We start from the raw sequence: 25,511 nt of genomic DNA, 5'->3' as shown, positions 1-25,511 counted from the left end.
TCTCAGGAAATTATAATGCTGTTAAAAAATCAAAGTTCTCTCAGTGTAGGCCCAGGTGTGAGGCTGGAGACAGTATCACATGGCAAGTATTTTATCCAAACAAGTCTTTGTGCCACGAAGCGCTAAGAGCTAGCTAAGAGCCGCTCAAAAAAGTGAAAACTGGAAATAAGCATTCATTTTCTGGCTATCATGACATAAAATGTCAAAGAATGCCCGAGAGCTAGCGGACGGGAGTGAACTCCCCACGTCTGCGTGATGTTGAAGCAGTACCAGCGGTCTCTTCTCAGGCACGCAGGCCCTCAGCCAAACTGTGCCCCAGACCCTGCTCGCGGCTTGCCCTGGGGAGGACCTGCGAGTGTGCAGAGACTCGGGCCGACGCTGCTTTTGCTGAAGAAGCACAGAAGACTGAACTGGATGCCCATTAAGACCGGAACACTTCAGAGCTGGACAGCTGGGGTGGAAGCACAGGGCCTAGCACACTGACAGTTATCGCTGGGTACCAGAGAGGTCCTTTTCTTCACAGGCAGATCCCAAAGGGACTAGGACATGACTCCATCACCACTGATGATGGTGACATCACTGATCCAGAGATAAAGACAGTATCAGATACAACCCACTACCACTCTCATGGTAAATGCAAAAGCCTCTGGGATCTTAAACTTTATTCTAAACTGAAAGAATCTCTTAACAACCCTACAGATGTATCATCTCAAATACATTTTCAGAGTACTCTATAGATTAGACACATTCAAATGAGACATTTGCCCAACAAGGAAGCCAAACATTAGAGTTTGTTTTATTGCATGACGTTTGCATAAGAAAAACTATTATTGAAAACTGTAAGGCATCATGCAATCACTGATAAGCTAATTATTAACTGTACACTTAAGAGAGGTGGACATATAATCTAAAATTTAAAAACTAGTTCCAAAAAAGTACATAAAAAATTTAACATGATGAGCCTTTAAATATGTATCTGTAGTTTCATGTTGTTAGAAAGTGCTTCAAATGTACTGCTGCAAAGATGTTCTTTATAAATGGTGCTGGGGTGATGTCAGATTATAAACTGTAAAAATTAATTATTTTCATGGAATTAGAAAGCTAATGTGATATTCAAACTTACTGTTGAATCAGTTTTCAATTCTCACTCAAATTAAGTTGGTAGATTAATAAGCTACAAAACATCTGCTTTATAACCAACAACAGTCTTGAATTCAAGTTATGCACGTTGAGTGATCAGATCTCTGGGGAGCCTGACTGTGAGGCCCGGAGGCAGTGCAGGCTGGTGTTAATCAATGTACTGCGCCATCCAGCGGAAGCCTTCTCCGTACCCTTGCCTTTTGAGCACACTGCACATGAAGACTTCTAAAGGGCGAGCGTTCAGCTCTTTGAGAGACACGTTCCCCTAGGAGAGAGCACAGACGCTGTTGGAATCTCACGGACAGTTCCCTTCCCGCAGAATCACAGGTTCTACTTTAGAACACTGGGTGACTGTGATGAGGCTATGGTTGCTTGACCTCCAAGTTCCCACAATGCACAGGAAGCTGCCTCTCCTCACAACACCCTGGGATAGAATGTCCTTTCAGTTGGAAAGAAGTGAGCCTGTAAGGCACACAAGAATAAAAATAATATGATTTAGAAAAAAAATCCAAACTGGCCTCACTGACCTTAAAGACAAACTCTCTCGGAGCAAGTTTAGGACCAAATAAAGCACTTTCTCAAATGAATGTGGAGCTGACTTATTAAAAAGAAGACCGAGAGAACAGTCTCCATCTACATGCAGCTCTACCCTGAATAACGATATGCAAACCAAGGAAATGTTACCTATAAACTGAGGTTTTCCCATGGTTTACTTGGGATTTTTCAAAACTAATACTAATGCTAATACTAACACAAAGCCTAGTAACACACGCACAAAAATAATGTGTCCTAAAGCTTATTATAAAGTATATGTTCAGAAAACTCTAAAACATTCCTGTTCTTAGGTCTTAAGTTTCTCTGGTCAACTCAGACCCTAAACGCACTATGGTATGTTTAAATACTCAAATACAGTATTTGGTGGCTTTTTTCCTTCAGTATTTATTTATTGCGTTATTTGAAAGGCACAGTTACTGGGGGAGGACGAGGGGTAGAGATCTTCCATTCTTCAGATCATTCCCCAAATGGCCACAACAGCCAGGGCTGAGGCAAGCTGAAGCCAGAAGCCTGGAATTTCATCCAGGTCTCCCCTGTGGTGGGGCGGGGCCCAAACACTTAGGCCATCTGCTGCTTTCCCATGCAGATTAGCAAGGAGCTAGATCAGAAGCAGAGCAACTGAGACTTGAACTGGTGCTCCTATGGGATACTGGTGTTGAACACAGTGGCTTAACCTGCTGGAGCCCAACACCAGCCCCTTGGTGGCCAATTCTGATACTTTATGGTAATTAACAATGGAAAGCTTTCATTTCATTTCCTGTAAAGTACAAGCCTTAAGCAAAATGGAGCCCTGGTATTTTTGTTATCACCAAGAAAAGGTTTCTTTGAGGGGCTGGCACTGTGGCGCAGTGGGTTACTGCCCTGGCCTGAAGCACCGGCATCCCACATGGGCGATAGTTCTAGTCCCGGCTGCTCCTCTTCTGATCCAGCTCTCTGCTGTGGCCTGGGAAAGCAGTGGAGGATGTCCCAAGTCCTTGGGCCCCTGCACCCACGTGGGAGACCCAGAGGAAGTTCCTGGCTTCGGATCAGCTCAGCTCTGGCCGTTGCAGCCAATTGGGGAGTGAACCATCGGATGGAAGACCTCTCTCTGCCTCTCCTCTCTCTGTGTAACTCTGACTTTCAAATAAATAAATAAATCTTTTAAAAGAAAAAAAGATAATGAGCTTTATGAGGCTGGACAGTTGTAATTTAAGAAGACATATGTACTGCAGAATCAAACTTGCTGGATTTTTTTTTTTTTTTTACCTTTCCTGTTGTCTGGCCATATAAACCAAACATCTCTCGTAACCTCTCTTCACTAATAGCTTCAGGTCTGTCGATCTTATTCCCAAGAATCAATATAGGCACGTTAGCAATGGTTTCATCTGTCATTAGTGACTGAAAGAAACAATACAAACAATAAGAAACTAACATGAAAATATCTAAAAAGCTTATTTTGATGAGACACCATAATAGTCAACACAATAGTTCATTCTAGACTGATCATGGAATGCCAACTCCCGATGGCAAACTCTGCCTACATCCTAATGTGCTTGATTAAACCATTACCACAACTCTTTTGCCTGCCTGGGCTCCTTCTGTAAAAGCTTACCCTGTTCACTATGTAAATCAGTGAGACTGAGCAGCAAGACCAGCACCCTGGAGGCAGACAGACCTGGTTTTGTTTCTGGTTCTGCTTCCAAGGTGTGACCTTGGGCAAGTTAACCTCATGGAAGCTCCGAGAATTGGGAACAGAAACATTAAGTAATATGCAGTGTCTGGCATTCCCTGATCCTGTTTCATGGCCACAGAGCCCACTGGGACTTTGCCTCATGAATAAACATTAGTTTGCCTGCTCTTGACAGTGGAACAGATCACGGACTGGATTACTCTGTGGCCTCAGAACTGGTACTGGCCTCGCCTGTTTCTCCCAAGCCCTCTGGAGAAGGGAGAGGAGGTAACTACACAGGCCCCTGCTCACTCCCGGGAGTGGTGATAAAGACAGTATGTTGTACCACTTTCAGGTTCTGGCCAAGTCCTGAAGAAATGGCTTATAGGAAACTAGGAACGTAAGACCAACCCACTCAAGGAATGCAGCAAACAGGAAATACACTAGGAGCAGGGCGTGCTCCTCAAGACTTCAGGAAGGGTGTCTAAAATACTTTGTCAATAGCTACAGTTACTCCAAGTTACTCCCTCTGTCCTCTTTGAGTAACCACTACTTAAAGCAATCTCTGAACTCAGCTAATGGTCAGGAGTTTCATAAGGACAACAAAACGTTGCATTCTGATACCTGTATCTCCAACCTATTTCTCTAGGTTTACCAGAACGATTTTTAAAATATGATTAATTTGAATTACTTACATCAAGTTCTTCTTTTGATTCTAACAGCCTCTCATGGTCGGCACAGTCCACCAGAAATACGATGCCATTGATAGCAGGAAGGTAGTTTTTCCACACTCTCCGAGCTAACAGAAGCAACCAGAGTTAGATGTTATTTGCTGTTTGCTGGAAGAGTCCAACAAGACAGCAAGTGAAGTTACTGCTTAGTTGCTGCTACTTCACTGTACAGCCAGGTTAATCTTTTCCCCGACGGTGCCAAAAACTTTCTATCACCCCAGAGAAATTTCAGGCTTTCCTTTATTGTAGGCAACTTAAATACTTTATTTTCTCTCAGTTCTCCCATGTGAAAACAGAATTGATATTTGCTATCATAGGTCAAGGACACATGTTAAGTTGATTAGATAAATTACATAAATGTAACATATGAGCAGAAAGCTATTTTATAAACATACACAATATTCATTTTTTGACACTGGCTGTTTATCAAGCTTTTTTTGCCAAGGATAAATCTGAAGCTAGGACTAGGTACTAGCTTGTTAAGCTAAAATAATAAAAGTAAACCATTCTGTTCACAACAGAAAACAAGCTTAAGTGTTAATACATAATTGAAGTCTATGGAACTATAGGAGTAGATTTTCCAGGACAATCTTTCTGAGAGGAAAAAAGAGCTTTTGGGGTACACCAGAATACTCTACTCTGACTTGAGTTTTCTGACATACCTTGAAAACAACACAAAACTGAAGTTTTAGACAAACTCCATTAGATTTCAGTTCACTCTAGCCATATTCCAGAAGTAAATATCCATGAATTATGACTTAGTATGTTCTGACAATGCCAAATACTTAATGGTCTGGTCTGGTTGTAGTACAGAGAACAGGAAGGAGAACAGCAGAAAATAAAGACCAGAAAAGCAAAGTGGGCTTGTATCTCAAAGATCTTGGGTGCCAGGTCAATGAGTTTGGCTTGCATTTTCTAAGTAATGAGTTGGTTAATGAAGCCTTACAAAGTGGTAATCTGTTCATAACCTGACTGTGATGGCAGGTGAGAGGCAGACTGAAGGGGAGACAGAATGAAGCTAAACTGTACTCATCCTGTATCACTGTAGGCAGTTCTGACTTACATTGACCATTGACCAAAAGTTATAAAGAAAGTCATACTTCAGTTTTGTTTTTTCTTTACAGATTCTAATTTATTTTCATTTTATTGCAAAGTCACAGAAACAGACAAACATCTTCCATCCTCTGATTCACTCCCCAAATGCCCACAATATCCAGGGCTGGGCCACAGTGAAGCCAGGAGCCCAGAACTCAACCCAGCTCTCCCAGGTGGGTGGCAGGAACCCAAGTCCTTGAGCCATGACCTGCCACTTCCCAGGGTACACATTAGCAGGAAGCTGGAATCAGTAGTGCAGCCAGGTCTGGAATCTAGGCACTCTGATGGGGACATGTCCATCCCAAACAGCATCTTCACTGCTGTGCCAAAAGCAGTTCCTCATTCCTTGTTTTCAAAGCATTTACCTAAGGACTTAATTCTTAAATTTTAAGCCTCCTCCGGCCTTGCTTGAACAGAATGAGATTTTATGTACTAGAATATAATGGTTCAATTTAAATCTTTTTTAATTTTAATTTTTTAATTTTTAGATTTTATTTATTTATTTCAGAGGCAGAGATACAGAGAGAGGAAGAGACAGAGAAATGTCTTCCTTCTGCTGGTTCACTCCCCAGATGGCTATAACGGCTGTAGTTGGGCCAATCTGAAGCCAGGAGCTTCCTCCAGGATTCCCACACTGGTACAGGGGCCAAAGGACTTGGGCCACTTGCACTGCATTTCTAGGCCATAAGCAGAGGACTGGATCGGAAGAGGAGCAGCCGGGACTTGAACCGGTGTCTACATGGGATGCTGGTGCCACAGGCAGAGGCTTAGCCTACTATACCACAGTGCCAGCCCCTCCATTTTTTATTAAGTTAAAATAAATAAAGCAAGTATAATAATAATAGAATCTTACCTTGAACATGTCCACCCAGGTCAAAAGTTGTAAAGGTCATGCCAGCAATGGTGAGTTCTTCTGAAGCTAAATAACAATACAAAATATTTTCACAACATGAAACACATTAACCTATCCATGACATGTATTATTACTTAATGTTTGATTCACTTTAATTGCAAATAAAATCAAACTGGACACTTAGGAATTGGTAAAAGAGTCCTTAGATACATGCCAATTCAAATTAACAATATAATACAAATGTCTATCTTAATCAATTCTGTTCTCTACTACCCATCATAAATAAAGTATCTGTCTATTTTCCCTTCTCTGTTCTTTCTACTGAAAATATTAGTCTCAATTATTTGCTATGAATTCAAATAATGTTTCGTGTAACTTCAATAATTTTCTCTATGGCTGACATGAGAAAGACTTTAGTAATATAAGCAATTATTAAACATTTTGGCAGTTATTTCTTCAAATATTTTTTCTGTTCCCTCTACTCTCCTTCTGGAACTTCAACTACAAGTTTGTCAGACTGCTTGATATTGTCTGACAAGTCATTGAGGCTGTTTATTCTTCTTTGTCATTTCTCTCTCTCTGCTTCATTTTGTATAGTTTCTATTGCATTGACCTAAGCCTGTGGACTTTCCTTCTGCAGAGCTAGCACTAATGGGCTGCTAATCCCACCCCAAGAAAATTTCATTTCCAAAAGTTCCATCTTTTTTTTTTTTTTAAAGACTTATTTATTTATTTATTTATTTGAAAGGCAGAGATACAGAGAAGCAGAGGCAGAAAGAGGGAAGTGTTCCAGTCCGCTGGTTCACTCCCCAAATGGCTGGAGCTCGGCCAATCTGAAGCCAGGAGTTTCTTCTGGGTCTCCAACATGGTTGCAGGAGTCCCAGCACTTGGCCCATCTTCTACTGTTTTCTCAGGCCATAGCAGAGAGCTGGATAGGAAGTGGAGGAGCCAGGCCTCGGACCGGTGCTCATATGGTATGCCGGCATTGCAGGCAGTGGGCCCAGGTTAAGTTTCATATACTTTATTTCTCTTCTCATTATGTTCATGTTATCCTTTATCAGGGGTAGGGGACCTTTTTTTCTAATGATCCATTTGCATATTCATAGGCCCCACAAAATTATTAACTTAAAAATTAGCTTGCTATATATTTATTGAATTTTGAGTCCCACCTGTGGTTGCCTTGACAGGAGAGAACACAGGATTTCACAGGCCTTACATGGCCTGCGGCTGTGCATTCCCTGAATCCTTGAGTATATTTATTGACAGCGGCCTTCACCACCTTATTTGCTCATTATATCATCTCCTCTCACTCCCAGTTCTGCTCCTCTGGATTGATTTTTCCCCTGGTTATGGATTACATTTTACTGCTCCTTTGTATGTACAGTACTTTTATACTGGATGCTGCATTTTGTTGTATTGCTTTGAAGACTGGATTTTTTTTCTGACAGTTAAGTTTTCTGGCAGATGAATGTTAAGTTCTGTTAGGGCAGATCTATGAACTTATAATTGTTTTTTTCTCCAGCAATGGTTCTTTGATTGGCCTTGTGGAATATCAACTTTAGCATGTCTAGATTGGTTTTTAGTTACACAAATATCTGGAGTCCCTTCTCTTCAGGGCTCCCTCCTCTCTGCCATCCTGTCTGCCTAGCAAATTCTAATCACTTTGGCCTCCCCAAAGTCTGGTCTCAGGCTTAACTCAGCGAAACTACCAGGCTATATTTGGGTCTCCTCTCTTGGTAACACACCCTGAAAAATTACCTCCTGGCATAAAGCTAGAATAATGGAGTTTGTTTGCTTCTCAGAAATCACACTCTTGTGCTAGCTACTGCCCAGTATCTGAAAACAGTTAATACATAATTTTTTTCATCCAGCTTTCTAGTCCTTTACAGTGAGAGAGTAACTCCAGACTCTGTTACCGCCTCATGGCCCAAAGAAGTCCCCTAAAATCATAATGACAGATTCAGTGTAACTGCTCTGGCCCAAAATGTTTTGTCCTGTTAACCCTGTATACAGAATACCAACTGCTTAAAATACTGAATACAATTCATGTTCAAAGTTACTATCCACCAGGAGGATGTGGCTGGCAAACGCTCAGGATGGTCACAATCACCCATATAATCCCCTGCCTTATACGTAAAAGTCCCAGTGTGAATAACATATAAAACGCTGTTAACGTTCCAGAAAGTTCCCTTTTAGCCTTTCCAAGATCAGCTCTCAACTCCACCATCAGAAGCAACCAGTGATTTGAATTTGGTTAGTCTGCCTATTCTAGAATTTCATATAAATGGCAGGTAATTTTTAGTGACCAGTTTCTTCCATGTAGCATTAATATGACTTTTTTTTTTTTTTTTTTTTTTTTGGACAGGCAGAGTGGACAGTGAGAGAGAGAGAGACAGAGAGAAAGGTCCTCCTTTTCTGTTGGTTCACCCCCTAATGGCTGCTACGGCCGGCGCACTGCACTGATCTGAAGCCAGGAGCTAGGTGCTTCTCCTGGTCTCCCGTGCAGGTGCAGGGCCCAAGCACTTGGGCCATCCTCCACTGCACTCCCGGGCCACAGCAGAGAGCTGGACTGGAAGAGGAGCAACCGGGACAGAATCCTGCGCCCCAACCGGGACTAGAACCTGGGGTGCTGGTGCCGCAGGCGGAGGATTAGCCTATTGAGCCGTGGCGCCAGCCATTAATATGACTGAATGTGGCTGTAGTTTATTTCCCTTTCTTGCTGAGTAGAGTCCCAGTGTTCATTTGTTGTTTTTGAATTTTAATTTATTTATCTGGGGGGCCAGGGAGGGAAGGAGGGACAGATAGAGTTGCCATCTGCTGGCTTATTCCCTGGCAACAGTCAGGATGGGCCAAGCTTCTAGGGGAGGAGCTGGGGAACCCAATCCAGTTCTCATACATGGATGGCAGCGACGAAATTCCTTGAGCCATACCTGCTGCCTCCTAAGCTGCATGTTAGCAGGAAGCTGGACTCAGGAGCAGAGGCAGCACTCAACCCAGGCCCTCTGGTATGGGATGCAGCGTCCAGTGGCATCTTAGCCACCAGGCCAGATGTTCAGTTCTCATTCCCCTTTTGACAGCCACGTGGTGTTTCCACACGTGGTATGAACAGTCCTGTACAAGGCTCCTGGTTAATGTGTATTTTCATTGCTCCTGGATAAATGCCCAGGAGCAGAACTGCTAGACCCTAGGATTTCTCTATGCTACCTTTGATACCTTAGATTGAGAAACAGAAGGTGAACTGAGTGTGAGCTGTGGGACGGCTGAGAAAACATCTGCCATAGCCCTAGCATCTAGAACAATGTCTGGCATAAAGAAGGGGCTCAATAGATATTTGCTGAATAAATAAAAGAGAGCAACATCAAAAAGTAAAAAAATGACTTACACCTAATATAAGACCATGTAGTCTCTTCCAATTCTGTTGTTTTTGCAATTTTATATATTCAATTTCATCATGATCATTTTTTCTTTAACAGTATTGATCTTGTATCAGAATCTTATTTGCCAAGCCCCACTCTTTTCTCCTAATATAAAAAAAGATTTATCAATTTTTTATGAAATCTTCCTTTTCCAACCTTACTAACAGTTTTACAAAATACTTTGTTTTGCTTTTTTTCTGTTCTATTCTCTTTCTTTGTTCTCTGAACATTTACTGAACTAAATAACTTACAGTATCATATTTTTTGGTCTAGCTCAAATTTTATACTTATTATCAAGGCTATACTCATTTTATAATATGTATTCACTTGTCTTTAAACTTTGTATATCCTTGATTTATAATCTCTTCACTAGTAAAAATGAGGTCATAGGTATTTATGTATTAGACTTCGGTTTATACCAATTTTGTTATTTTTAACACCAATCATTTTCTTAAAACAGCAACCACTGTACAAGTGTACATATAGAATGATAAATATTAATGAATTTACAGTCATTACTAATATTTTCAAGGTGGCTTTTCTAAAACAAGCAATACAAAATTATTTTTAAATTTTAAGATTTTCTACAAATCATTACATGCCCCATTTCTTGGATTAATTCCATAGTGCTGTTTATATTAGATACTGTTGAAGTTATCAGGATACGTATTTACCAATCATGTCATAATCTGTGAGACATAACTTTTTAATTCCTCTAGCTGCAGAAGGGAGGGTTAATTGACAAAAAGGTATGAGTATTATTTCAAGATCTAAATGAGAGCCAGGTCATGTATTATTTACTGCTTTAGGAATATGTCAAATAATCATATCATAATTTATATCCAAAAAACCCAAAATACAAACCATTTTTGGTTAGTGCCGCCCATGATTCAGCACTAATGGATCAAGTATTATATAATATGTTACATACTTACTGGGATGTAACGTTGGGACATGCTGTCCAAGTCTATCATCTTTCAGCATGTGTAGCAATGTTGTTTTTCCCGCATTATCCAATCCAAGAAATACCAATTTACCAGTTTTCTTATATAATCCTGTAGAGTAAAAGCTATGATTGGTCAAAGTAAATCTTACACAGATTATTCAAATGACTTTAAATTTGACCCAAATTAGCTTAATTTCTAAATCTGTTTTCCTTCCTTCCTTCTTTCTTTTCCTTTTCTTTCTTTTCTTCCCCTCTCTCTCTTAGATGTATTTATTTGAAAGGCAGTGTTAGAGAGAGCTATCTCCCAGCTGGTGCCATAGCTCAATAGGCTAATCCTCTGCTTGCGGCGCCAGCACACCGGGTTCTAGCCCTGGTCGGGGTGCCGGATTCTGTCCCGGTTGTTCCTCTTCCAGTCCAGCTCTCTGCTGTGGCCCAGGAGTGCAGTGGAGGATGACCTAGGTCCTTGGGCCCTGCACCCGCATGGGAGACTGGAGGAAGCACCTGGCTCCTAGCTTCAGATCAGGGCGGTGCACCGGCCGCAGCAGCCATTGGGGGGTGAACCAACGGAAAAGGAAGACCTTTTTCTTTGTCTCTCTCTCTCTCTCTCTCACTGTCCACTCTGCCTGTCAAAAATAAATAAATAAAAAATAGATGGCAGCTTGACCAGATTATAATAGAATGGTATTTTATTGCTAAATTTGCTCCTGAACTTTATGTGTTCAGTTGTGTAATGCCCACATTATTTCACGGGACAGGAGACCTGTCTTGACTTACAGTAGCAGGTCAAAAAATACTTACTTAGGCCTGGTGCTGTGGTGCAGTGGATTAAAGCCCTGGCCTGCAGCACTGGCATTCTATATGGGCGCTGGTTAACATCCTGGCTGCTCCACTTCCAATCCAGCTCTCTGCTAATATGCCTGGGAAAGCAGCAGAGGATGGCTCAAGTGCTTGGGCCCCTGAAACCATGTGGGAGACACAAGAAGCTCCTGGTTCCTTGCTTCAGTAATTGTGGTCATTTGAGGGAGTGAAACAGCTGATGGAAGACCTCTTTCTCTGTCTCTAACTCTCTCTCTGGAACTCTGCCTTTCAAATAAATAAAATTAATAAAATAAAAAAATTCTGAGCCACCACTGTGATATAGTGGGTAAAACTGCCACCTGCAGTGCCAGCATCCCATATGGGCGCTGGTTCAAATCCTGGATGCTCCACTTCTGATCCAGCTCTCTGCTAATGCACCTGGCAAAGCAGCGGAAGATGGCCCAAGAGCTTGGGCCCCTGCCACCGATGTGGGAGACTGAGAGGAAGCTACTGGTTCCTAGCTTCAGCCTGGCTTATGCCGTTGTGGCCATTTGGGGAGCGAACCAGTGAACTGAAGATACCTCTCTCTCTGCCTTTCAAATAAATAACTAAATCTTTTTAAAAAGATATTAAACAATTATAGTTTCAGGCCAATTATTTCTACTAAATTCATACCAATAACACCTAATGCTTGACTCACACTTAAGTCTAAGAAGCGAATTGTTTGAAGACCTTTTTTTTTTTTTTTTAAGACTTTATTTATAGGAAAGTCAGAGTAACAAAGAGAGAAGGAGAGAAAGACAGCAGCATCTTCTATGTGCTGGTTCACTCCCCAAATGGCTGCAACAGCCAGGTCAAGACCAGGCCAAAGCCAAGAGTCAGGAACTCCATCTTCTCCCACATGGTTGGCAGGGACCCAAGTACTTCATCATCTGCTGCCTTCCCAAGCACATTAGCAGGAAGCTGGATCAGAAACAGAGCAGCCAGGACTCAAACCAGTACTTCAGTATGGCTGCCAGCGTCGCAAGCAGCAGTCTACCTCACTGTATGGAGCTCTGTGTTCCTGGTTTTGGCCTGGACCAGCCTTGGCTGTTGTGGCCATCTGGGGAGTAAACTAGCACATTAAAGATCTTTTTCTCTTTCTCCATCCATCTCTCTCTCTGCCTTTCAAATAAATACATCTTTTTTTTTCTTTTTTCCCAAAAGGTTTATTTTATTTATTTGAAAGGTAGCATTACACAGAGAGAAAAAGAGTGAGAGAGAGAGAGATATTGATTGATCTATCTTCCAGCCACTGGTTCACTCCCCAAATGGCTCCAATGACCAGGGCTGGCCCAGGCTGAAGCCAGGAGCCAGGAGCTTCTTTTGGGTTTCCCCTATGGGTATAGGGGCCCAAGCACTTGGGCCATCTTCTGCTGCTTTCCCAGGTACATCAGCAGAGAGGTGGACTAGGAGTGGAGCAGCCAGGAATAGAACCAGTATCCATATGGGATGCTGGTGCTGCAGGTGGTGTCTTAACTACTATGCCACAATGCTGGCCTCCATAAATAAATCTGTAAAGAAAACTTAAAAAAATAAAAATTTTCAAATATTGAGTTCAGTAAGTAAAACTACAGTGACAAAATTTGATCTTATTTTTATCCTTTTAATATAATTATCAAAAACTTATTTCCTTCGTTAAAACCATGGAAAAAGAAGTATTTATATAGGAGATATAGTTCCATAAGTATTAGAGTAGTCAGTCTGAGACTATGGTCACCACTCTGCAATTACATGAAATGCTTCTTTTTCTGACAGTTCACAAGATGATGACTACATGGAGAGTAAACTCAGGGCAAAATTTGAGAAATTTAGAACCAGAAGTGTTTTCAAACATTAGCTAATTATTGCAATAATAAAGCTGTATATATATATATCCCAACATAAAAGTTAACAAAAAATTTGTTTCAATGAAAAATGTGGCAAGTCAAGGATTAAAATAAAAGAATGAGAAGCTAAGGCAAAAACAAAATCTTGGGGTGGGCAATTGGCCTGGTGGTTAAGACACCCACCTCCCATATCAGAGCACCTGGTTTCTTTTTTTTTTTTTTTAACACCTTGGCTCACTTGGTTAATCCTCCGCCTGTGGCACCGGCATTCCATATGGGCGCCGGGTTCTAGTCCCAGTTGCTCCTCTTCTAGTCCAGCTCTCTGCTATGGCCCAGGAGGGCAGTGGAGGATGGCTCAAGTCCTTGGGCTTCTGCACACACTTGGGAGACCAGGAAGAAGCACCTGGCTCCTGGCTTCAGATCAGTGCAGCGCTGACCATGGCGGCCATTTGGGGAGTGAACCAACGGAAGAAGACCTTTCTCTCTGTCTCTCTCTCTCACTGTCTATAACTCTACCTGTCAAAAAAAAAAAAAAAAAAAAAAAAGATTTATCTATTCATTTGAAAGTCAGAGTTACAGAGAGAGAGAAGGAGAGGCGGAGAGAGAGAGAGGTCTTCCATCCACTGGTTTACTTCCCAGATGGTCGCAACGGCTGGAGCTGTGCCAATCCAGGAGCCAGGAGCTTCCTCCAGGGTGCAGGGACCCAAGGACTTGGGCCATCTTCCACTGCCTTCCCAGGCCATAGCAGAGAGCCGGATCAGAAGTGGAGCAGCTGGGACTGGAACTGGTGCCCACATGGGATGCTGGCACTGCGGCAGTGGCTTTATCCGCTACGCCACATCAACAGCCCCAGCACCTAGTTTGAATTCCTGGCTCAGCCTCATCATTGCAACTTCCTGTGGATGCAGACTCTGGGAGAAAGTGGTGATGACTCCAGAGATTGGGTTCTTGCTACCCACATGGGAGACACGGATTGAATTCCTGGTTCCCAGCTTTGGTATCTTCCACCTTTTTCCAACTCCCACTGCACCAGTGAATGGGAATTCCCCCCTTTTTAAGTTTTTACTAGATGAAAATGCTTAAGTTATTTATTTTCAATTTATTTGAAATAGAGACAGAGAGAGAAACAGAGCAAGATGTTTGATCCTGTGCTTTACTCCCCAAAGGCCCACAACAGACAGGGCTGGGTAAGGTAGAAGCCAGAAGCTGGGAACTTGATCCAAGTCTCCTCCATGGGCGGCAGGGATCCAAGCAGTTAAGCCATCATCTTCTGCCTCCCAAGGTGCACATTAGCAGGAAGCTGAATCTGAAGTGGAGTAGCCAGAACACAAACCAGGCACTATGATGTGGGATGTGGGAATCCCAAGTGGCATTTTAACCACTGCGCCAAATGCCTGCCCCGTTCCCTATCTTGCTCTCTGACTCTCAAATAAATAAGTTAATGAAACAACATCTTAAACAAGAGAAGAAAGTCACTGGTTAGAATTGTTGAATAAATAATGCTTATTATAAATGATCATTTATGATGCACAATGCACTTCTGGAATATTTTTTCCCAATCAGTGGGGTAAGTAGAGAGGAGTCAGAAAGTTCCCATTTGCTGGTTCACTCCGCAGATGCCTGCAGTGGCTAGGCCAAGCTGGGCCTGAAGCCAAGAACTCAGTGCAGGTCTCCCATGTGACAAGAATCCGATTACTTGGGTCATTACCACTGTCTCCAAGGGTTTCCATTAGCACAAAACTATAGTTAGGAGCTAGAGCTAGGAACTGAACTCAGATACCCCAATGTGGGATGTGGGCATCTTGATCGCCAGACCAAGGCCTGCTCCCTGGAACATGCATTAAATAAGATATTTCATTAAAGTATGCACATACATTAATAAATGGTAGGTATTTTTTAAGTAATATTCCTTTAATAATAAATTTAAAGACAAAGAGTAAAAAAGAAAGAAAGCACTCTTGTCTGCTGGTTCACTCCCTAAATGCCAGTGACAGCTGGGACCAAGCAGAATGCAAAGTTGGGAGCCAGGAGCCTGGAAACAATACAGGCTCCCACATAGGTGGTAGGAACCCAATCACCTGAGCCTTCACCGCTGCCTCCCAGGATCTGCATTAGTGGGAAGCTGGAGTCAGGAGACAGAGGAAGGCATTGAACCCAGGAACTCTGATGTGAGTCATGGTTGTCTTAACTGCTAGGCCAAAGGCCAGCCCGTTAGTAATATTTTTAACAACTACCCTAAGAAGTAGGAATTCTTGGGGCTGGCGCTGTGGCGTAGAGGGTAAAGCCACAGCCTTCAGTGCTGGCATTCCATATGGGTGCTGGTTCGAGTCCCGGCTGCTCCACTTCTGATCCAGCTCTCTGCTATGGTATGGGAAAAGCAATAGAAGATGGCCCAAGTCCTTGGGCCCCTGCACCTATGTGAGAGATCCAAAAAAAGCTTGTGGCTCCTGGCTTCAGATCGGCACAGCTCCGGCTGTTGTGGCCAATTGGGGAGTGAAGCAGAGGATGGAAGACAGACTCTCTCTCTCTCTCTGCGTAACTCTAACTTTCAAATAAATAAATAAAATCTTAAAAAAAAGAAATGGGAATTCTTATTGCCATTTTAAAGATAAGGAAACTAGGCTGGCGCCGCGGCTCACTAGGCTAATCTTCAGCCTTGCGGCACCGGCACACCTGGTTCTAGTCCCGGTCGGGGCACCGATCCTGTCCCGGTTGCCCCTCTTCCAGGCCAGCTCTCTGCTGTGGCCAGGGAGTGCAGTGGAGGATGGCCCAAGTGCTTGGGCCCTGCACCCCATGGGAGACCAGGAGAAGCACCTGGCTCCTGCCATCGGATCAGCGCGGTGCACCGGCCGCAGCGCGCCTACCGCGGCGGCCATTGGAGGGTGAACCAACGGCAAAAGGAAGACCTTTCTCTCTGTCTCTCTCTCTCACTGTCCACTCTGCCTGTCAAAAAAAAAAAAAAAAAGGAAACTCGGGCTGAGGAAGAAAAATTAATTTGCCCAAGATTACATAATTTATTTCTTTAAAGATTGATTGATTGATTTGAAATGCAGAATCAGAGAGAGAGACTGATCCATCTTCTATCCACTAGTTCACTCCCCAAATGGCCGCAATGGCTGGGGCCGGACCAGGATGAAGCTGAGAGCCAAGAACTGCACATCCTGGTCTCCCACGTGGGTGGCAGGGGCCCAGGCACTTGGGCCATCCTCTGCTACTTTCCTAGGCATATTAACAGGGAGCTGGATCTGAAGTGCAGCAAGCCAGTGCTCATATGGGATGCTAGAGTTGCAAGCAGCAGCTTAACCTGCTGTGCCACAGTGTCAGCCCTAGGAGTCCATAATTTAAAACAGATGAGTCATTGGACATATTTTCAAAGCCCACATTCTTTTATTTTTAAAGACATTTATTTATTTAATTAATCATTCATTCATCCATTCAAAAGGCAGAATGACAGAGATCTTCCATCACTGGTTCACTCCCCAAATGCCTGTAATAGCCAGCACTGGGCAAAGCTAAAACCACAAACTTCTTCTGGGTATCCTTTGTGAGTTGCAGGGACTCAAGTACTGGAGCTACCACCTGCCGCCTTCCCAGGTGTATTACTAAGAAGCTGGACTGGAAATAGAGTAGCTGGGACTTGAACTGGCTCTCTGATATGGATGTGAGTGTCAACAGGTAGATTAACCCATTGTGCCACTAATACCTACCCCACAAAACCCACATTCTTAATCCCTGGTTTATATATAAAGAGGATCTACAACTAATCACTGTTACGTAAATAGGCTCAAGTGTGGAAATCTATAAAGAACAAAGAGACTACATTACCTAAAAACTGTAGCACGCTGCTGAAACCACTGTAAATCCAATCAAATATGAAGGACATGTCCAAATCTTATAGGGTCTGCAAAACAGAGTTTTGAATTTAGTAGTCAATAGTACACGCTGTTTTAAATGCCAATTCTGAGTGCATAATACCACCACAACCTTACTACAAAGTATCAATAAACATATTATCCAGGATGGCTTAAACTGATCTATACTTATGCCGGAAAAATAAAATGCCATCAAGATACCAAGTAGAGACAAATGTTGCCCATCAAAGTGGCAGAAGGAAAAAAAAAAAAATTATAAAAGCCAGGAATTGAAAGGATATGGTAAAAGAATACAGTAGGTCAAAGTATAAACTGCTATAAATCTTTTTCAAAAGCAATTTGGCAATAATCTATCTTCTGACACCATTTGACTCAGAATTTTAGAAGATGTATATATATATGTATATAAAAGCTTTATGCATAAAGATGTGCATTACAGGTATTAAAAGATTTGGAAATGATCTATGATCAATCACAAAGGTGATTTAACGGAAAATCATCATAAATCAATGATAGATTATCTGGGTTGATGTCAACTTACTCTATGGTTATGAGACTTAAATAAATACAAAGAAAAAAAAACTGCCCATATTGCACAAATCACAATAAATAATGCATCAGGAAGGGGAATGTATGTCCACAAATGCACTTTAAGTATGAAAGAGGGGGCCAACATTGTAAAGCAGTGGTTTCTACACCAGCATCCCACATCAGAGCACAGATTGGAGTCCCAGCTGCTCTGCTTCCCAGCCAGCTCCCTGCTAAAGCACATGGGAGTGCAGTGGAAGACAGCCAAAGTACCTTGGTCCCTACCACCCATTTGGGAGACCAGCATGGTGCTCCTGGCTTCCGCTTGGCCCGGACCTGGCTGTTGCAGCCATTTGGGAGGTGAACCAGCAGATGTAACACCTCTATCAATCTGCCTTTCAAATAAGTAAATAAATATTTTTAAAAATAAAAAGAGGAGAAACCAGTCTAGCTATATCTACCCAGTGTCCTATTTCCGCAGCTCTACAGAGGCAACAAGGTGCAGGGGAAAAGCTTCTCAGCTAATGTTCGGCTTCGGTCTTGAAGAATAAGTAGGAGTCTGCTAGAAGCTTGTAAAGTGCATACCATGTTCAGAGGTGTGAAGCTGAACAGATACGGCAAAAAGCTAGTATTACTGAGTGGTATGACTGCATTGAAGGGGCTGTGACCTGAGAATAAAAATCAATGACAGGGCCAGCACTGTGTTACAGTGGGTTCAAGCCCTGGCTTGCAGCACTGGCATCTCATATGGGTGCTGTTTTGAGTCCCGGCTGCTCCACTTCCGTTCCAACTCCCTGCTAATGCACCTGGGAGAGCAGCAGAGGATGGCCCAAAACCTCTCCTGCACCAACATGGGAGACCCAGAAGAAGCTTCTGGCTCCAGGTTTCAGATCAGCTCACATCCGGCCATTGCGGCCATTTGGGAATAAACCAGCAAATGGAAGATCTCTCTCTGGCTCTATCTTTCTCTGTAACTCTGTCAAAAAATTAACATAAATCTTAAAAAAAAAAAACAATGACAGCTAATTTCCCCGGCAGGAGTCACAGTGATAAATCTGAAACTAAATTTAGGCTTCTGAATTTCATGTCTGCCACCTATAATATATGGACAAAAGAAACAATACTGAATACTCCAATTTAATAAACAAAAAAACAACTGTCATTTATGGAATCCCCAGGAGCCTTTCAGTACAGAGATTAAGAGCAGGAGCTCTGGAACCAGGATTTTACCACTTACTGTCTACCTTAGCATGTTACCTCACTTTATTCATCTTAAAATGGAGTTAAACACCTTAAATAGCTACCTTAAATAGCTGATGTGAAGATGAAATAAATTAATATGCACAAAGCACTCAGTATCTGGCGTGGAGTAACACATGTAATAATACTGCCTGCTGTTATTTTTTCTACTATAAGGTCCATAGTACGAGGCCCCTTGCATTTATCACCACTGAAACCCCAGGAACCTTCTAAGTAAATATATTTGTGTTTCTGTTGTTCAGAATAAGAAATCGATGTCATAATAACAAAACCTCAATTGCTAATGATTGGCACTTCCACCTTTCAAACGTGGGTCTCTCTTGACTTCTATATACATGCCCTTTCCCTTACACTGCAGGGGCTCTCTGAAGATTTTTAACAAGTAGCTTTAAAAGTGTAACTCTGTTTACATGATTAAGTATAATCTTAATGGAATTTTTTCCCTCTTCATTTAAAAAAAATTTTGGTTTTATTTATTGGAAAAGCAGAGTGACAGGGAGAGGGAGATACACAGAGAAAGACATCTTATATCTGCTGGTTCACTCCCCAAATGCTAACAACAGCTGGGCTGGGTCAGGTTGAAGCCAGGAGCCAGGAACTTCATCTGAGTCTCCCATATGGGAGGCAGGAACTGAGTACTTGAGTCACTCACTACCTGCTGTCTCCCAGGATGCATTAGCAGGAAGCTGTACCCAGGACTCAAATGGGCACTCTGGAGATGGGCTGTGCATATCCTAAGTGGTGGCTTAACCTGCTATACCACAATGCCTGCCCCTAAGTAACATTTTTAAATCACTCCAGTTCAAGACTATGATAGATCATTCCTTCCTCTCCCTCACATCCCGCATTCAGTTATTCCCCGATCCTATGATTACTTGCTTCCACAGAAACCACCTAGGCAAGAACCTTATGTCATAATCTAAACGACTATCTTAATCTCAAGTAATTGGTCTCTAATCATCTAGTACATTGCATCCAGAGTGGCTCTACCAAAGTGCAGCCTTGAACTTGACTTGTTGCACAGTCTAAGGAACTATGACTCTCAGTCTGCTGGGGAGAGTCTGAGCTTATGCCTGTTATGTCAGCATAATTTTTATTAGTGGTGCTTTCTTCCACCTAAAAGTGTTCTGACGTAGGCAGTACATTCCCGGGCTACCCATACATGTGGATGGAGCATCACCAGAGGTTTCGGAGCTGAGAAATGATTTGACCACACTGCTGCTTGTATTCCTGATGTTCCACCATTTGTTTCTTAGCTACCTTTCCAAGCTAAACACCTCACTACTTATAGCTTTCCCTGGGTCAAAGTAAACTGCTTGCCATTCACTGTAGGTGACCCATACTTTGCCACTTTGAAACCTCTGCCTATTCACCTTCCCAGCATCAAAATGTCCTCCTGTGTTAGCTATCAGTCAGAATGCTATCCCTGAGATGGTGTTCAATGAACAGATGAGAATGAGAGAACTAATGAGTAGAGGAACTAGAAGCAAGAGTGACAGAAATGGGAAGGAAAGAAGTCAACAACATCCACTACAACTTGGCGGCCTGAACTGGCTTTGGTGACAAGGAGCCAACTGCTGACAGCATGAGTAGACGGCCGTGCAGCAGTGCTTAGCAGTCTGTGGTGAGTGCTAACGTACAGAAGAACCAGCTCCATGATTCATAAATGGCATGACCTTCAGCAAAAGTTTCTTCTAAAAAATCTCTCAGGGTGTTGTAAAGATACAACGCACAAAGTAAGCCTCATTGCTGCGTTACTGGGGAGCAGAGAGGTTCACAGGCAGAAGAGGTCAGGAGAGACTCCTCTATCAGAAAGTCTGAAAAGGGATGAGAGGAGAGATTTTCTTCTCCAAGAAGGTTGAGGCTTCAGTATGATGAGAAACAGAAAGGAAGGAGCCAACGGAAAGGGAGAGGTTAAAGATAAGAAGGAGAAAGAAGGAATGAACCAAAGTGGAGGGCCAGAGTCTCAAGAGGAGCTGGAAATGAGACTGTATCTTTCCCTCTAAGATGAGAAAGCAATCTGTGGAGTTCTCAAGGATCAAATCCAAAAGTGAAGAGCTGGAGAGAAATTTTAAGACACGGGGCAAGTATCAGAATAGCCACTGTAGGGAATGGATCAAGTTAAAAGATCACCACTGATCCAAGGGCTCAGTTAGAATTAAAAAGCAAACAATCACAGCAGAGCAAGTGGACATGGATTTCTAATTTTCCCCCAACCCCCAGCAATGCTCAGCTTTCCAGAACACGGAGTAACTGGAGATTAGGGATTATGGCAATGAAAAAGGGCACTGGAACAGGACTTTGAGAGTTGCATGACAGGCTAAAGTGATCACACCGAGCAGATAAAAGTACAGGAGTAGGTAGTGTGTGTGTGTGGAGGGGGGTTGTGATAAAAGGTAGGCTTCTAAAGAAGAGAAGTGGGAGAATGGAGGAAAAGCCTATAAGCCATAGAAGGTATAGATGTAGTAAAAGGGTGAGAACTGTGCCAGTAAAGTGGAGGTGATAATGGGGTTGAAGAGTTCAAGAGAAGTTCAGGACTGGGTGGTGGCAAGTTCCAAGGCCTGGCTCTGGTATGGACAGATGAAGGAAGTGGAGTGAGAGATATAGGAAACTAGGCAACAGAGTACACTGTCCACGCTGACAAACAATGGAGTCACCTAGAAGAGTGGGCGACACTGCTGTAGAAAGTAGGCAAAGTGGTGAAGTCCTTGCTGCGGATGACTGTTGGTATACATGAGACCCATGAGTCATGGTGAGGAGTGGAACGGGGTGAGATTTGAAGGAAAAGAGGGTTTCCACAGAAGGATGGTACAGTTTGCTGTGGTAACATTTATTCCAAGACAGATGATCTAATAACACATACAGAAAAACTATGCTTTAGAAGCTAAGTGATATTTATATTTCTATAAAGTTAGGAGGCACTAGAAACAGACTTAACGTTTTGTTGTTGTTTTAAGAACAGGTGAACAGCCGGCGCTGTGGCTTAACAGGCTAATCCTCTGCCTTGCAGCGCTGGCACACCAGGTTCTAGTCCCAGTTGGGGAGCCGGATTCTATCCCGGTTGCCCCTCTTCTAGGCCAGCTCTCTGCTATGGCCTGGGAAGGCAGTGGAGGATGGCCCAAGTCCTTGGGCCCTGCACCCGCATGGGAGACCAGGAGAAGCGCCTGGCTCCTGGCTTCGGATCAGCACGATGCGTTGGCCGCAGAGGCCATTGGAGGGTGAACCTACGGCAAAAAGGAAGACCTTTCTCTCTCTCTCTCTCTCACTATCCACTCTGCCTGTCAAAAAAAAAAAAAGAACAGGTGAACATATCCAACTAAGAATAAATGCTTCTTAGCTACAGATACCTGAGCCCTGGGAACAGGTTACATAACACCATGAACACACTATTCAGATATGTGAAGAGCAAAGGTCAAGAACAAGGAAACATATACACGTCAGCAGATTTATTTATTGCATGAAATGAACACCAAACAGGAAAAGTCCCCATGCAGATTTAAAAACTGATCTGCTCAAGCAACATGAAAATCAGTGCAAAGGACGTAATGGAATGGAAATTTCTCATATTACTAGTAACTTCTTAAAACCTTTTTCTATTAAACTTACACGGATGATTCCATTTACAGGAAATGGCATGAATAGGCAAATCCTTATAATTAAGTCACTAGTGGCTGTCAGGCTAGGCAAAGGGAAAAGAGGGAGTGATGGCTAATGGGCCCTGGATTTCACTCTGTGGTGATGAAAATGTCTTGGGAGAAGATAATGGTGATGGTTGCACAACACTATGTGGTAAAAACACTAAATTATACAGCTTAGGAGAGTAAATTTTACAGTATTTCACTTATAGTTCAATAGAGCTATTGTTAAAAATTCAAGAAAAGCAAATTTAAAATTTACATTAACATTTAATATTTACAACTGTTTTATTAATGAATTAAGCATTTAGATATGAACTTCTTAGAAGCTAACATAGGAAGACAAAATACAAATACTCAAAAAGTGCTACTGTGAAAAAATAAGAGATATAGTATTGTTATCTAAAAAAGGCAAATATAGTATCAGAATATGATTGTAGAATCAATATACTAGTAACTTCGGGATGCAAAACTTGCTAGACATGGATGGAGAATCTGTGCCAGGATTTAAAATGTACCTTTTTAAATACTATTGTTTCATTCTCAGAAAGACAGTCTTTCTGAGCCCATTTCCTCTTGTGTGTAACAGGAATACCACTGCCTCACACAGTGGCAAGCCTGATTAAATGTGAATACACATGAACATGTTTTGAATACTACACACACAGTAACTCATTCAGACAGAACTGATGTTGAGGACAAAAAATGTGAAATTCCAAATTGCAAATTAACTTCAATATTAACAACTTTGAAGATAAAAAAATTTTCTAATGACATTTTGATTTTACTTTAAATATTTATGCAGTGTCACTGAGTATCCCCGGAAAAGGCACAAAATGAGCTTCCTCCAAATTCAGGTAAAGACATTTCACTGTAAGAGATTAACAGTAATTTTCTATCCAGTTATGTTTAATCAGGTTTATTATTAAAACAAGTAGATTATTCCATCTGTAAACAGATTTATAAATGACCCCTTCCAACTAGAAATATAAAGGCGGCCAAACTATGCTTATTTTACAGGTTTTTCAGCACAGCCCCATAAACTATTAGATGGACATTTACAACACTGAAACTTTTAATACTGCTGTTTTACACATTTTTCTCCTCCAAAATTGTTATATTTTCATACTATTAGCCTGTACAGCTTTGAAACTGTGATGCAAGTAAAAAAAAAATATAATGTGATGAAATGTATATCAATTATAATAAAAATATAAGATTCTTCTTCAAATAATCAACAAAAAACACATTTTCAAGTTTCCTTCAGCGAGAAGTGACAATAAAGAGTTAAAATCAAAGAAAATACAAGTGGGGCTTTTTAAAAGAGTGAGTCAAGGGGGAACACTCTCATATTCGCAGGTTGTTTTTGAGTCTGAGGACTTGAACTTGCCAACAATGAGCCAAGAAAATGAAAACTGATATACGTGATGAAGAATTCAAACCTTGAAACACTCACTTTAAAAACACTTTCAACACTGACTTAAGAATTATTTGCTTAGTAATAATTTTGTAGAGAAATAAATGAGTTTCAGCCAAGGGTGCATTTCAATAAGGGGGTGGAGAAACAGTGACTCACCACCACAGAGTGTGTAAGCTTGTGATGATGGGGCAGTTTTTTCAGTTCTGAAAGATGAACCTTTTGTCTCAATCCCCGCTTGAACTCCTACTCCAGCACCACAGTGCGAACGCCTGGTTCCAACTACTGACCTTCGCAATGACTGACACGTCCACAGCGCAGGCAACGCACTCCTTCGCCACAAACTCACAAAGTGCCAGTGACCTATCTGTAACAAGTTCTGGGATCGTTACATACTTGGGTGACAAGCACAATGTAGGAAAGACAGAGCAGTAGATAAGGTGAGCAGTGCTTTGCCGTCCTGGCATCACTGCCCATCTTCCTGCACCACCTGGGTGGGCTGCTGCGTGCCCCCTTGCACAAAGCGCCCAGTAAATAGGTTCCTTTTCTCTCCTCTCCTCCGCTTCAATGTGACTTCATTGTAACCGACAATGTGGACACACAACCTCTTCAGACTAGGACAGAGCTCCGGGAAGAGCATGCCAATAGCAACAATGGGAGGTTTAATTTCTCAAGTTGAAAGGATTTCTTCACCTCTTTCCGCTCCACGGACCAAACACCTCAATTGCCTGACCCGTTCGGGTCTTTCGGCCCATGACGTCAGAGAGTTTTCGTTGTTTTGAAACAAACCCCTACGGTGCTGGAAAACCCGAAGGCTCTGGAAATCACGACAGGCTTCCCGAGGGCGGCTCTCTCTTCGCCCCTCACCGGGGCCGCACACAGCAGGACGCCGTCTCGCCCGCGCCGGGGACGAAGCCCAGGCCCACCGGGCGGGAGTCGCGAGCCTGCAGTCGCCGCGCTCCTTCCCGGAGGAATCCAGCATCCGACAGCGGCAGCGTCCAGCCCCGGGGGCCGCCAGGGCGGACCTGTCCTCTCCGGCGCCGCCACCTCCCGGGGGGGAAGCAGGTACCCCCTTCCTGGCAGCGCCACAGACAGGGGCCCCGGGTGGGCGCAGGCCCTCAAAGGGCGCCTTCCCGGCGGCCCGAGGCTGCCACCCACCAGTGCTCCCGAGAGAAGGAACTGCCACTCACCTGCGACCGAAGAGAACGCGGTTCCCCGGCTGGCGTCGGCCCTACACCCTCTGAGCCCGACCTGCAAAGCGCGATGGCTGCCGCGACCCGAGCTCGCGTCGGTCCCTTCCGGGCCGGCGGGTGCCTCACTGGCGACGGTCCGCGGGCTCCCAGCACCGCGCGTCCTCAGTTCCGCCTCCGCCGAGTCCCGCCGCCGGTCCCCGAGGTCGCGCCCGGACTTTCCCATCCCCGCCCGAGAGCCTGGGAGAGATGGTACACCCTTCTGGCGCTTGCAGTAATTATCGTTGGCGCCTGGTTTTTTAAAAACAATGTTTAAGAAGTACACGTTTCTTGCATTCATCAGTAATTTACAGAATGTAAGTATGAACCAAATAATGTGTGGATGCTGACTATTTAGCATTTAACAAGACTCTTTAAAAAATTATTTTCGTATTTGAAAGAGTTATGAGACAGGTTGTGGCTTTCCGGGTTGTGGTAAACCAGTTTGAGTCCCAGCTGCACTATTTCTGATCCAGCTCCCTGCTATGGCCTGGGAAAGCAGAGGGAGATGGCCCAAGTG

The 25,511-nt window shown here is 43.0% G+C and overlaps 1 protein-coding gene across 2 annotated transcripts; it reads right to left on the bottom strand.

The window, feature by feature from the left end:
- Window positions 1–773: 773 nt before the first annotated feature.
- On the bottom strand, window positions 774–25,193 carry SAR1B (secretion associated Ras related GTPase 1B). 2 transcript variants are annotated; one of them, XM_062189124.1, is made up of 7 exons: window positions 24,953–25,042; window positions 16,876–16,951; window positions 10,374–10,493; window positions 6,023–6,088; window positions 4,039–4,142; window positions 2,941–3,072; window positions 774–1,405 (listed from the first exon to the last, which is right to left on the bottom strand). In XM_062189124.1, exons 2-7 carry the CDS (start codon window positions 16,931–16,933, stop codon window positions 1,289–1,291), a joined length of 597 nt encoding a protein of 198 aa, XP_062045108.1. In that variant the 5' UTR covers window positions 16,934–16,951; window positions 24,953–25,042; the 3' UTR covers window positions 774–1,288. The 2 variants fall into 2 exon arrangements, with proteins under 2 accessions (XP_062045108.1, XP_062045107.1); XM_062189123.1 differs by lacking the exon at window positions 16,876–16,951 and having other exon boundaries at window positions 24,953–25,193.
- Window positions 25,194–25,511: the final 318 nt, after the last annotated feature.

Source organism: Lepus europaeus, chromosome 4 (assembly GCF_033115175.1).
Source record: "Lepus europaeus isolate LE1 chromosome 4, mLepTim1.pri, whole genome shotgun sequence".
In the NCBI taxonomy this organism is placed as follows: domain Eukaryota; kingdom Metazoa; phylum Chordata; class Mammalia; order Lagomorpha; family Leporidae; genus Lepus; species Lepus europaeus.
The sequence above is the reverse complement of the archived record's forward strand: the minus strand, read 5'-3'. Positions and strand labels throughout refer to the sequence as shown.